Source organism: Ranitomeya imitator, chromosome 7 (genome assembly GCF_032444005.1).
Source record: "Ranitomeya imitator isolate aRanImi1 chromosome 7, aRanImi1.pri, whole genome shotgun sequence".
NCBI lineage: Eukaryota > Metazoa > Chordata > Amphibia > Anura > Dendrobatidae > Ranitomeya > Ranitomeya imitator.
The window spans coordinates 28068738-28083731 of NC_091288.1; the positions used below are offsets into that span (position 1 = coordinate 28068738).

Consider the following 14994-nt stretch of genomic DNA (forward strand, 5'->3'; position numbering starts at 1 on the left):
TAGTAAACTGTTATGGAAAGTGTCATTATCATTAATGAAGAAATATTAGATTTTTTTTGTAATCACAATACTTACCGTTCTAAAGGTACTCATGCACTAATGCGGTGAAATAACAGAATATTATCCTGTTACTCTTTCTGCATTATCTGCAGTTATCCCTACGGCATCATTGCCTGTATTAGCCCCGCACTGTGACACTGATGTATGAATTATTCCCACTCTGTGACACCACTGTGTGCATTATTTCTATCCTGTGGCATCACTGTGTGCATTCTCTCTGTGCTTACACATCAGTATTTATAATATTCCAGTTCACTGATACTGCTTTTTGCATTTTTTCATGACTGTGTGCTTTATCTCTGTGATGAGACCTCATTGTCTGTAATTTTTGTATCCTATGACATCACTATGTGCATTAGTCTTGTGCCCTAATATTGACCCTGTGTGCAGTTTTGTTCCCCTATGCATCGCATTTTTGATTTTTCCTTTGCATGACTATCACTGTGTTCCTTACCTGTATGCAGTGGCATCAATGTGCACATTTGTTCTTTGACATTACTGTGTGCAGCAGTCATCTAAAGTGATGTAGTGATGTATTTTCATTATTCCTCTACAGTGACATCACTATTACATCATGACATCACTATGAGTATTAGCTCTCTATCACATGTCATTACTGTGTGCATTATCTCTATCCTGTGACGTCACAGTGTGTATTAGAGTTTTCTTCGTTAGCATTACAGTGTGCAGTTGGCCTCTGCAGTGATATCACTATTTGCATTATTTCTCTGCGGTGGCGAATTACATCGCTATTTGCATTGCACAGAGGCAGCACTGTATGCATTATCTTTCTACTGGGACATCACTGTGTGTATTATCTTTCTAGTGTGACATCACTGTGTGTATTATCTTTCTACTGGGACATTACTGTGTGTGTTATCTTTCTAGTGTGACATCACTGTGTGCATTATCTTTCTAGTGTGACATCACTGTGTGTATTATCTTTCTACTGTGACATCTCTGTGTGTATTATCTTTCTAGTGTGACATCACTGTGTGCATTATCTCTATGCTGTGACATCGCTGTGTGCATAAGGGTACCGTCACACTATACGATTTACCTACGATCACGACCAGCGATACGACCTGGCCGTGATCGTAGGTAAATCGTAGTGTGGTCGCTGGGGAGCTGTCACACAGACAGCTCTCTAGCGACCAACGATGCCGAGGTCCCTGGGTAACCAGGGTAAACATCGGGTAACTAAGCGCAGGACCGCGCTTAGTAACCCGATGTTTACCCTGGTTACAAGCGTAAAACTAAAAAAAAACAAACAGCACATACTTACATTCTGGTGTCCGTCAGGTCCCTTGCCGTCTGCTTCCCGCACTCACTGACTGCCGGCCGTAAAGTGAAAGTGAAAGCACGTCACCGCTGTGCTCTGCTTTCACTTTACGGCCGGCAGTCACAGTGCGGGAAGGAGACGGCAAGGGACCTGACGGACACCAGAATGTAAGTCTGTGCTGTTTGTTTTTTTTTAGTTTTACGCTTGTAACCAGGGTAAACATCGGGTTACTAAGCGCGGTCCTGCGCTTAGTTACCCGATGTTTACCCTGGTTACAAGCGAACGCATCGCTGGATCGCATCGCTAGATCGCTAGATCGGTGTCACACACACCGATCTAGCGATGACAGCGGGAGATCCAGCGATGAAAGAAAGTTCTAAACGATCTGCTACGACGTACGATTCTCAGCAGGATCCCTGATCGCTGCTGCGTGTCAGACACAGCGATATCGTAACGATATCGCTGGAACGTCACGAATCGTACCGTCGTAGCGATCGAAATGGTATAGTGTGACGGTACCCTTAGTCCTCTACATTAACATTACTGTGTGCCTTAGTACTGTAAAGTGACCTAACTATTTGCATAGTTTCTCTGCAGTGATATCACTATGTGCATTATTCTTATGCTGTGACACAGTGACATCACTATTTGCACTATTTCTCTGCAGAGACATCACCGTGTGTATTATCTGTTTGCTGTGACATTACTGTGTGCATTATTCCTCTATATTGACAGTTCTGTAAAGTGACATGACTGTGTGCCTTATGGTTGAACTGTGTATATATGATCCCCATAAGCAGCTGAAGAGCCGCATAATGCCACATATAACAGAACATTTTTTTTCACCTCTGCATACTGCCATCCTCGATAATTCGCCCATAAGTATTAGCCCTAATGAAGGATGAGTATCAAGGAGCAGGGAACCATCTTTTGTGTCTTGCAGTATTTAGGGGTCATTGAGGTTATTATAGAGCAGTGAGACCTGTCTAGACAGTATAGCGTATGACCAGATTAGATGCACGTTCTCCGCAGACCAGAGCATCCTGAACATTATTTTACGCCTATTTGTGAATGTGTAATGTCTGCAGTTATTTATATGATGATGTTCCCGTTTTTAATGGACGCTCAACAAGATGACATTGAACGTGGAGAGGAAATTTTCACTTGCAATTTCTTTGTGAAATATGGAAGAGAAGAGACGTATTGTTTACGAGCATCAAGGGAAAAGCAATATTTTGTTTTGGAGAAAAAACAAAAAAAAGAAGATTGAACAACAAGATGTGAAGGTTAGGAAATTTCATGAGACAGTAAATTAACCAGAAGCTTAGAGGACGATTATCGCTCCCAATGTGAGAGTGTGCCCATCTGTCACATGAAATGATCTGATGTCACATTGCTACTATGGGATACTTAAAGGTTCTACATAAATGCTCAGCAATCCATCCACCATGATTAGGCCCTGGCACTGAAACTACATGGGCAAGTGCAACTCTGCACTCAGCTGTTGTAGTCAGTAGTAGAGACACTCGGAGCTCAACTGGCCGTTCCACTCAATTCCCTGTGGCCAATGGAGAAACAAGGGTGAAGGAAGGATACGAGTCGTTTGTGGCAAATCAGTGGTGTCCCAACATCAATCTAAAAAAAGGTCACCTATTCCATGGATATGTGATCATTTATATAGACTGGACTACCCATTTCATGTCAGCTGTATCATGAGCCCGGTCTGGATTCTCTAACCACTAGAGTGAAGCACAGCTGCATCGGAAATGTAGCAATACAAAGAAGTCACTGCATAGATGCACATGGCCCATAGATTGTCATGGGGATATCGTGACAGAGAAGGATCAGAAGATTGCAGCCTCTGGCTACACGTACACCAGCACTGGTAGGATCTGCTTTGCCTTCCAATTATCCCTTACTCTGTTGTTGCCAGGGTTAAACAGCTGTCTGTCCTGAGTTATCTCAGCTGTTCTGATTTCTCCACTCCGCTCTGGTGTAAGTACTCCCTTCTTAGCTTTAGTAGTTGCCAGTGATAGCTTTCTATGACCTGGTTTGGAGCTGGAGATGTGAGCTGTGTGAAGAGAGGTCATCTTGAACTAGTCTCTGGAGATATCTGTTTGGAAGTTGTTTGTGTGTCTTTCTTACCTTATCTCCTATTTGGTTTGCCTCACCTTTACCTTTCCCATTCCCTTTCTGTAATCTGGGAATGCTTTGAGTGATTGTTCTTTCTTTTATCCCTGTCTGTTTTGCTTTGTGTCTTTATGTTGAGAACAGGCCTATTGTTCCTGCTGTCCTACGCATGAGTCAGAGTCATTCTCAGGATAAGACAGGGATAACAACGTAATCGCCGCATGTGATGAAAGAACGTGTCTAGAGACGCTAGGGTCCTTAGGATTGTGCAAAGGAAGTGTCAGGGGTGTCCTCCTTTAATCTTTCCCTAGTGGCAGAGCTTCACTTCCCTTCCATCTCATCTCATTTATGACCACATCAAACTTCAGTTCAAGATCGATGTGAGTAGAGAAAAAGACAGATAAAAGAGTTACAGACTCCGGCCAGAAGGTGCTCACTTACAGATTTTCATTTAACTTGTTTAATTAGCACAGATTTCAGCATCAATTCTGCATCAAAATCTGCATGTAACAACTGCAGATACGTTGTTGAAAAATCCGCAAAGTGTAGACACAGCCTTCCCGTATAAAGGATGAAATCCATTCTGAATCCACAGAAAGAATTGTAGCTGAGATTTGTTGAGATCACATTTACATATCTGGCACTGTATAACTCTGTAAATGTTCTACGTGCAAATATGCACATAAAGTCCCACTACAAATATACAATGTGTAAACCTAGCCTTAGACACAATGGGGCAGATTTACTAATCATGTGCAATATTTTGACAATCAGAACTCAAGAAAAAAACAGAATGACTATATAACCTGTAGTAAGTAAATAGTAATAGTAGGTGTAAATAACATAAGATACTTTACTTTTTTTGTGCTGGCTGTACAACCCCTGGGGGAGACACTGTGGACCACCACATTAGGTGACTGTGCCCCCCTGCCAGTTGCACCCGGGGAACATGCCGTGGCTGCTTCCCATAGATACGCCTCTGACAAGTTGTGTCAGCTGACCTCAAGAGCAGCATACAGGCTCAAGTTTTGGGTCCAAATCTCTGTAAATCTGTTGCATTACGTCCATTCCTCTCCATTTAGTTGGCTGACAGTGTTATATTGTTGCTTCAGCTGAGAATTAACACTTCAAGGCTATGAAGTTACTGCCACGTGCACTTTAAGGGGTTGTCCACTACTAGGACACCCCTTCTTGATCAAAATGTTTGGTGCCGATAAAATAATAAAGCTTTTACTCGCTTTCAGTGCCATCGCTGATCTTGCGGTGTTGGCATTTGCTCTCCCGGGTCTCCCATGCTGTTGTTGTGACACATGACTGTGGCGCCCAATCAGCGCTGGCGTCACTGTCTCCGCCTTTGGACAAATCGAACATGAAGAGGAAGTCCAGGCTGCAGCTGATCTCTGACTTCCTGATCGATTCGACAGGAGGCGGGGACAGTGACGACGGCGCTAATTGGGCATCGGCATCATATGCCACAACAACAGCGCGGGAGCCCCGGACGAACAAGTGAAGACACCGTGGGATTGGCGCCAGCATGGAAGGTGAGTATAAGCTTCATTATTTTATGCAGGCCAAGTGAAGGGTATGAGAAGAAGTTGTCCAAGTAGTGGACAACCTCTTTAACTGTTGCATTTTAATGGCTTATATGTCTTCCCATTGATTTGCTTTGTCTTCCCAGTCTTGCCCTTGATACGCGGACCTTTGTGATATCATTGTGATGTCATGGGTTTCCATATCAGTCCGCTAACGAAATCTAACTGCAGCTGTAGTGTGCCTTGTTCATCACATGACAATATTGCAATGATCCCCAACTTGTGATTGTCCATCTATTGTAAAACTACAACTCCCAGCATGCCCTGACAAAGATCGGAAACCAATGTTCCGCTGGCGTATGAGTGTCAGTTGCTAAGTCATTCCTAATTTTTTGACATTTTAATCAAGGTGGCGGCTTCCTGATCTTCAAATCTAGGTATTATCATTATGCATTGCATATATCCTTCACATACAGTATACATGCAGGATCAGTGATTGATATATATATATATATATATATATATATATATACCGTATATACCACTTACCATAAATGCACCTTGTGTCTTTTCTGACCTAGTAAAGACGTAGAGAAGGGATGACCTCTAAAATATGCAAACAGGGATAATAAAGGGATTTACATATTTATATTTGTTGCTTTTTTCAATGTTGCAACTTAGTAACTATTTACAAATATGTAAGAAAATTGATAATAAATGCAGCAAATATTGTAAGATTGTAATATCAATGACGGGAGTCCTCGCTCCACGACATGATATGCAGTACCGTCTTTCTCCGCTGCTCCTCGTTCTCTCCATCTCGCCTCTATTATGTCTGGTCTATTACACAGCTGCCTTGTCTTTTGCAGCCTTTTGTGACCTCGATGTGCAGCTGATCTGCAGACGTACAAAGCGCTCAGCATTTATTCTAAGCTCCCTCTGTTTAACCTTCTACTTTCCAAACTGCAGTCATAAACTAAATTGTCGCCTGCACTTCCAAAATGGGAATATTTTTTTTTGCACCCAATCAGGAGCTGAGAATCCCCGACCAATCAGGTCCCTGGTTACATTCTGAATCCCGGTTCATAATATCTCAAGGATTCCTTGGCGAGGAATCAGTCATGTAAGGAGGTTGTGTTTTACATTCCTCTTGGCTGTACGCATTTGCACGGATGCATGCAGAGGAGATGCTAATTTTCGCGAGAAAGACAAGCCAGAATTGGAAAAAAAAAAGAGGGCCGAGCAAGTGATATAGGAGAAAAAAAAAAATAAAAGCCCCCCTCTTCGCTCAAGTAACCTGGCAACACAGAATCAGCAATTCCGTACAGTTCTCCTTTTCTGCATCTTGTCACCTCTAGCTGCTGCAGGCAAATCGCATATCAAGGTGCCCAGGCTGGATCCATCAGCCATGACAAATGCATTTCAATTAGCATCCGTCACAATCCCGAGGCCATAAATTAGCCTTAAAAGTTCATCAGTCGTCTTTCTGCTTTTAATTACGCTGGGATGTCCTTTTCCGGGCTTTCATGCTGGATTATATCTGGGAGGTTTGGACCGGTTTCAGCTGTGGCTCGTTCTCATATAGTGTGACAAGTAGAATCCTATTAAGGACATGAGAAGATTTATCTATTGCAAAGTGGTCCTGGCCACGTCGTTGGTGTGGGTGCTGGTGGATGTCTTTTTACTCCTCTACTTCAGTGAATGTAACAAATGTGATGACAGAAAGGACAGATCTTTACTGCCTGCACTAAGGGGTAAGATTCAACTCTATCACTGCATGGTCACTTTGTAGAGGGAACATGCTGCAGCCAGGAGCAAGAGCTTCAGGTGACATTGCAGAAAGCCGTCTATTGTACATAATGCAGATTGTAGGCAGCAAGATACCTGGGAGGTGGATAGATTAGTCAACTGTGAGCAACAAAGTTTCAGCCGGCCTAAAAATAACTAATGCATGCGAAAGAAGTCAAAGATACTTTACATGTAATGATATATTTGCTGCTTTGGTTTGACTCTTTGGAACCATGTTGGTCAACTAGGCAACATGTGTCACTAAAGCAAGAGTCAAGCTTGACTGTTATAATCTCCTGAGCATTGTTCTTGGACATGAGTTGTAATTGAGGCATCTTCTGTAGCTCTAACAAAGTCCATAGCATCAATGTCAATTAATATATTTATTATTTTGGCTTGACTTTTTGGGTTCTGTGTTGACCAACTGAGCAACATGTGTCAAGGGACAAGAGTCAAGCCTTCAGTTGTCATTGAGGCTTCTCCTATGGCTCCAACAATGTCCATGGCACCTATGTCAGTCAATACTCTCCCTTCAATGATACATTTTCTGTCTCGTTATGATTTTTTGATTCCATTTTGGCCAACTGAGCAATATGTGCCAAGGTACAAAAGTCGTTTGCTCTTTTTTTAAGGAATCGAGTTGTCCTTCAGGCACCTCCTTTGACTAAATCAGAGTAACAGAGTCCATGGCACCTATGTCTGGCAATATTTTCCTGATATATTTGCTATTTTGCTTTGACTTTTTTGGACATCACGTTGCTTAATAATGCAACATGTGTCAAGAAACAAGTCAAGCTCGACTATTGTAATTTCCTAAGCTTTGTTCTTTGAGTTGCGTTGTCATTGAAATGTCTTATATGACTCCATCAGCATCCGAGGCATCTATGACAGTCAATATTTTCCCTATAATAATATATCTGATATTTTGCTTTGACTTTTTTGGACGTCATGTTGGTCAACTGAGCAGCATGTGTCAAGAAACAAGTCAGCTCCACTGTTGTCATCTCCTAAGCTTTGTTCGTGGAGTTGGGTTGTCATTGAAATGTCTTATGCCACTTTAACAGAGTCCATAGCTCCTATAACAACCTTCTCCCTTAAATTATATATTTGCTGCTTTGCTTTTACTTTTTAGATATCATTTTTGCCAAACGAGCAACATGTGTCAAGGGACAAGAGTCAAGCCTTCAGTTGTCATTAAGGCATCTTCTGTGACTCCGACAGAGTCCATGGCATCAATGTCAGTCAACACTCTCTAATGATATATTTGTTGTTTTGCTTTGACTTTTTGGATTCTCTGTTGGTCAACTGAGCAACATGTGTTAAGGAACAAGAGTCAAGATTAATTATCTCCTAAGCTTGGACTTGACTTGTTATTGAAATGTCTTATGTGACTCCAACAGCATTCATGTCACCTTGAAACAGTGGAAAAGCCATCAGTTGAGGTCCAACCTACATTTTATGGACCTCTTGATGACATTTGTGCTATTTATATTCAAATTGGTTGCCCTTTATGGAAATTATGACAATGGGTTTAGTTCTAGATTGACTTTCAATATTCTATATGTTTGAGGGTTTCTGACATTACCCAGTACATTGTATAGTCAATAATCTCCCTTTATTGATATATTTGAAGTTTTGTTCTTGGAATTGAGTTGTCATTGAAATGTCTTAGGTGACTTCAACAGTGTTCACGGCACCTATAACAGTCAAAATTCTCCCTTTAATGATTTAGTGGCTGCTTTGCTTTTACTTTTTGGATTCCTTGTTGGCCAACTGAGCAACATGGGCCAAGGGACAAGAGTCAAGCCTTGGCACATGTTGCTCAGTTGTTATTGAGATGTTTTATGTGGCTCTGACAGAGTCCATGGCACATATGTCGTTCAATACTTTCTCTCTAGCAATATGTTGGCTGTTTTGTTTTGACTTTTTGTGTTGATTAATTGAGCAACATGTGTCAAGGAACAAGAGGAACAAGAGTCTTTTGTTCTTTGTTCAAGGAATTGAGTTGTCATTGAGGCATCTCCTGTGACTCCATCAGAGTAACAGAGTTCATGGCACCTATGTCAGGCAATACTGTATTTGCTATCTTGCGTTAACTTTTTGGACATCATGTTTCGCAACCAAGCAACATGTGTCAAGAAACAAGTCAAGCTCCAATGTTGTTATCTCCTAAGATATGTTCTTGGACTTGAATTGTTATTGAAATTACATGTAACTCATGTGACTCCAACAGAATTCATGGCACATATGACAGTTAATATTCTCCTTTTAATTATATATTTGAAGCTTTGCTTTGAATTTTTTGGATTACATGTTGGTCATCGGTACACGAACTCCTCTCCGGAGGTGCCAGAATTCTAGTGGCTATACAGCTGGCCCTGAGCACATGCAGACAGACCACAAGGTAGCTAAGCTCATAAACATAGGTTGATACTAGCGCATGGCCCTTTATAGAGAAAGCTCTCCAGGACCTTCCTAGTGGTCCAATATGAACTGTTTCAGGACCTGAGCATGTGACCCCCGACCTCCAATGAGAGGTCATCCCATGGTCATGCTCAGTAGCGGAAAAGCAGGACTTAGTGCCAGGAGCATCTGCTCGCCGCAGAACAGTGCTGGTTACAATGGCTGAGCCTGGAAGATCAGCAGTAACCAAGCACACAGTATATGCCTGAGCCAGACGCTGGGACTGACGTCTCCACTGAGCAGGCTCCACTGCGGCTGAAGAAGAATGTGAGATCGCAGCGGAGGTGGTTCGAGATTTCCCCTGTGCAGCGGTGGGAACTCGACACCTAACATTACCCCCCCTCCTAGGGCCCTCCCTCCTTGGGCCTCGCTACGCTCAAAAGCAGCAATGAGTTGCGGAGCCCGAATGTGCTCAGCAGGTTCCCAGGACCTGTCCTCTTGGCCGTAGTCCTTCCAATCCACCAAATAAATTTTTTTTGCCATGTGCCACCATACACCACCATACACCCCAAGATAGCGTTCACTTCATAATCATCCGTAGATGAACCCGATGTCCCGGCAGATGACTCAGAAAACTGTTGTCAGCTCTTTCGGAACTCCTAAAGTGAACTCATAGAACCACAACAACGAACCTCCCAAGGGTGAGCTGGCCTGGTGGACCACCCCCAGTACAGGGAGTGTTAGGGGCAGGCACGAGGGAGATTATTGCTGCAGAAGCTGATACCCGGGGACAGGAAGTAGGAGCGGAAAAGATGCAGAACTGGCTATGACGGAGACACAGGACAGACTGGCAATGACAGAGACTAAGAATAGGCTGTATATGGCGGACGCCCAGGACAGACCGGATATGCCGAATGCCCAAGACGGACTAGATACGGCAGAAATACGGGTCAGGCAGGGTATGGCGGAAACACAGGAGAGGCAGGGTATGGTGGAAACACAGGACAGGCAGGGTATGACGGATGCACAGGACAAAGCAAGGTACGGCGGAAACACAGGACAGGCAGGGTATGACGGATGCACAGGGCAAAGCAAGGTACGGCGGAAACACAGGACAGGCTGGGTATGACGGACACATAGGACAGAGCAAGATATGAAAGGACCTGGGTCAAATGAGGACAAATGACAATCAGGCAAGGAGGCAGAGGAAGAGTTACCTTAAATAGAAGAGACGCAGAAGGACTTCCGGGTCAGGGTCCTCCAGGGTCAAAGAGAGGAGAAGCGGCGCGCCAGTATATCAAAAGGGAAAGTGCGCGTGCGTAGAGGGTTTGAGTATTCCCCCTGTGCAGTGGCGGGAACTCGACACCTAACATATAATAGCACAGATTGAAGTTGTTCAAGGGAACATTACAATTCACAAAGCAGATTAATATTTCTTGAAAAAAAATATTCTACAGTTGAACAAGAAGCTGATTTTCTACGACTACCAGATTTAGGTAAGAAAATATGGACTGTCTCCATACAGTTCTTAAGACTTGATCCTGGAAATTGCCGCAACGGGCAGGGAATTGATAAATGAGGACATTTTATATATGGATCAGAAGTGGTCACCAAGATAACAAAAAAAACCTATGGAATGAAGGACAAAAAAATTGAAAAGTAGAATAAGTATTTTTAACTTTTCTTAATTAACTTTATTAATATATACCACTTTTAAATATGACATTTCATCGTTAAGATGAAATACAGTATGTCTTGTGATACGCGCAGCCTAAAAATATGGGGTTCTATGAGATTAATAAAAAAAAGATTTGCAAATTTCTGAGCACCACTTTTGGTGGTCCATGGACCCGTTTACGTGAACACTGCAATACCAAACATATTCCATGGCGTGATGCTGTATTTGGAATAAAAGCAGACTGCCATTCTGTTCTTGTACAACCTGTTTTACAATAATCCCTTAAAGTGATTTAACACATTAATGTCTAATCTTAGACTACCCATCCATCTATCTTCAGACGTATTAATGGTTAGAAGGGAAATCTAGATATAATTTTAGGCATTTTTGTGAATCGGGTCCATTATTAGCAGTAGATGCTGCTCCTGTTAGGTGAGACTGATACATTTCTATCCTACTTGGATACTTCCTGGTATTTGTATTTAGGGTATTTGTATATCAGGGTCTTATCTACAGCATTCTGTAATGACGTAGATAAGCCCCCGATGTAACCTGCAAAATAAGAAAATCATGTTATATTATACTCACCCAGGGGCGGTCCTGCTGCAGTCCGGGTCCGATGGGTGTCGCAGTCCGGGTCCGGCGCCTCCCATCCACATATGACGTCCTCTTCTTTTCTTCCTGCCAGGCTCCTGCGCAGGCGCACTTTGTCTGCCTGTTGAAGGCAGCATAAAGAACTGCAGTGTGCTGGTGCTGGGCCTCTCTGATCTTTCCCGGCGCCTGCGCACTGCAGTACTTTGCTCTGCCCTCAACAAGGAAGAGAATTACGGCTGCGCAGGAGCAGCCGCAGGAAGAAAAGAAGAGGACGTCATTGTATGAAGATGGGAGGCGCCAGACCCGGACCGCGACACCCATCGGACCCGAACCCGGGCCGCCCCTGGGTGAGTATAATATAACGTGATTTTGTTATCTTGCAGGATACATCAGGGGCTTATCTACGGCATTACAGAATGCTGTAGATAAGCCCCTGATGCTGGTGGCCTTAGCTTATAGACGAATTTTGGGGTGACAGATTCCCTTTAATTGGATAATCTGGTTAAATTATATATGAGATGCTTGCGTAGATGGGAAAGAACATACAAAAACAATTTGATGGACCCAAGTCTTGCAAGTAGCCCCTTCACCCCCATTTCTACCCTTATGGTCCATGCACATTGCAATGCTGAATGCGTACGTTTTCTAAAGACCCTAAGGGTCTATTTCAGTATCTATTGGCAGTTATTAAGGGGCAACTGTATGGCGTCCTCTTAAAGCATCATATTCTACCTTTAAAAAGCGATGCTTCTGATGGAGACCTCCTCCTTCAAACGTCATGTGTTGTGCCATAGCAGACTTGGATCGTCCTATCACACATATGTACCCTGAGATCTGAAGTACAGCAATGTGCCTGTGCCATAACTTGGATAGATGCTGGAGACACTCAATAGCTTCCATAATAACATGCTATCAGCATTTATTTTGTTAAAGGCATGGTCCCTTACGGACAATCATGAGCATCACACAGTGGGTCCCACGTTCAAGATCCCCCTATATAAGCAATTTATCACCTTCTATTCTGGATATAATTGGTCCATCCATATTCATCTGAATAGCCACCCTGCAGTACCAGATTTCCCCTCCAGTGGCCACCGCAGGTGATTACAAATTTGCTATACAATATTACCATTTTTCTCAGGGACAATTTAATTAATGCATTATTATTAACAATATTTTTTTTATTTTGTAAGACCACGGTCAATTTTATCAGTTTAGTAAAATGACTCTTGAGTTTGCATGGAATCATCAAGTCAGTTCTGTAGAATTACAATGATTTATTCAGTTTCGTTCATGATATATGATTTATTTGGGTACAACACAGTATAATATATATATATTTATATATATACGGAGTGGATGGAGTGATTACACAGCAGTTTCAAGATAAACGTCTGCGCTGAATGAAATGAATAATTTGCCATTTGCCAAATGAAAATACATTAAATGACAAAGGTTTATTTATGGTAGGCCATAAAAAAACACTTTGTCAAATATATCCCTTGGGATCATTTCATGTGGCGGATTCCATGGTGTGGAAGGTCTGCTGGACCTTTAAGGCCCGTTGAATCTATGGGTTCTCCTGTGGGCCAGTCTGATGAAGTCCTGAAATATCTCTACGAACTGGAGATGTGTCTCTATGTGCATCATAGTTGCCAACTGTCAGAGTCCTGGACTGAAGCGGACAGGGTAATATAAATCTTTCCCAAAAGTGGGCATTCCAAGGTCGGCCAAAGGTATTCCTGGGAGGAACTGATCTGGGGTGGGGTTATATTAGAACATCTAAAATGTATTTATTATTATTTAATGGCTTTCCATTCGATCTCAAGCCATGGCGACTTGATGGATGAACACTCTGTAGGAAGATCGATCTTGTCCAAGCCTAGATAGGTCCACCAGGGTCTTCTCTTCCGTTATCTTGATAGAATAAAGCCATCAGGTTGCTGGTCTTCCTCTTCACCTTGTTCCTTCTATTCTTCCGACCATGATGAGAGTACAACTAAGGAATTCTAAACATTATGGTATCTTAAATTAAAGGAAGCTTCATTTATTTGGTGTTTTATATAAGGGATCTTGATAGAAAGAAATTAGAAAGGGAAAGAGCCAACCAGGAAAAGGCTGATTGGTCTATGACCAAAGGTTAATAATTTTCTATGCATTAATAGTAAAGTCACTTAAAAGGTTTCTCCACTTTATTTTAATAAATATTTTAGAGTCATAATTTTGTGGCACTTAATAATATATAAGTATCACAGGTTTACCCCCCGCACTTGGCTGCTGGAGAAGCATGTGACCAGACCTGTCCATCCACCTGTCCAGTTGAAAAAGACCACATGGGAGAGCTGTTTTTCCATTGGAGGAGGCTGATCACATGATCATCCAGGAGCGCTGTGCAGTTAGTGAGGAAGGCGGCACTAACAAACCATTTATACCAAGGATTCACTTGATTCTGTTGGTTCAAAACAGTTTTTTAAAGTGAATTCATGTCTATATTTTGTGCATAAAGGCTTGTGCTAATCTATTTAAATAAGAAAAATAAGCTTTGTAACAGATCACATTGCCCCACTCCAAATAAATGTTTTGATATGAATGGTGATGAAACATATGTGACTTGTGGAGTTCCAGCTCCTTCAGTTTTTTCCTTATTTCTAAAAAATAACAACTGTGTTTTCTTTTGTAATGAAGATACTAAGATTACAGATATTTAAAATTAACCAGGACCCCTTATTGAGAAATAATGACCCCCCCCCTCAACCTTAAACTCTAATACGTTTGTGTATTTGTGTCTAGTGCAATATTTTATAATACATAGCCCCCAAATTTGGAAGATGGGAACGAGAGACAAGCTACAAGCATCGCAACAAATTATTCTACAAGCCACACCTCTATACCTGCCCCAGTTGTTCACCCACACAGAAATAATACCGCTTGTAAAACCTCTTAGTGTTCCCATACATTTAGACACCCTTTTCATGGAACCTTCACAGAATGATGCTTCTACAGCTCTGCTACAGAGTATGATGCTTCCAAAGAGTCCCCCACAGTGTTTTCATAATGCCGCCGCACACAATAATGTTCCAACAATATCCCCCACCCACAATGATGTTCCCACAATGCCCCCCATAAAATGAAATCCCACAGTGCCCCTCACACCCAATAATGGTCCCACAGTGCCCCCCACACAATGATGTTTCTTTAATGCCACCCACAATGATGTACCTACAACACCCCCACACATAATGATGTTTCCACAGTCCCTCTACACACAATAATGTTTCTACATTGCCCCCCACACACACTGATGTTCCCACACTTCCCACACACACAATGATATTCCCACTGTGGGCCTCTCACAGTATGATGCTGTACAGCTCTGCTGCAGGATATGATGCTTCCACAGTGCTCCCACACACAATCATGTTCCCATAATGCACTCACCCACACAATGGTGGGTGTCTCCACAGTGTCCCCCACACAATGATGTTCTCACAGTGCCCACCCCACTCCCGCCCACACAATGGTGTTCT

At 42.5% G+C, this 14994-nt stretch overlaps 1 protein-coding gene across 2 annotated transcripts in view; it reads left to right on the forward strand.

Annotated features, from left to right (window-relative positions):
* Nucleotides 1-6110: 6110 nt before the first annotated feature.
* Nucleotides 6111-14994, forward strand: part of GALNT13 (polypeptide N-acetylgalactosaminyltransferase 13) — a 300662-nt gene continuing 291778 nt past the window's right edge. For both annotated transcript variants that reach the window (XM_069732955.1, XM_069732956.1), the window contains exon 1: nt 6111-6758. In XM_069732955.1, the coding sequence (XP_069589056.1) occupies nt 6617-6758 (142 nt within the window). In that variant the 5' untranslated portion in view covers nt 6111-6616. The remainder of the gene's footprint in view (nt 6759-14994) is intronic.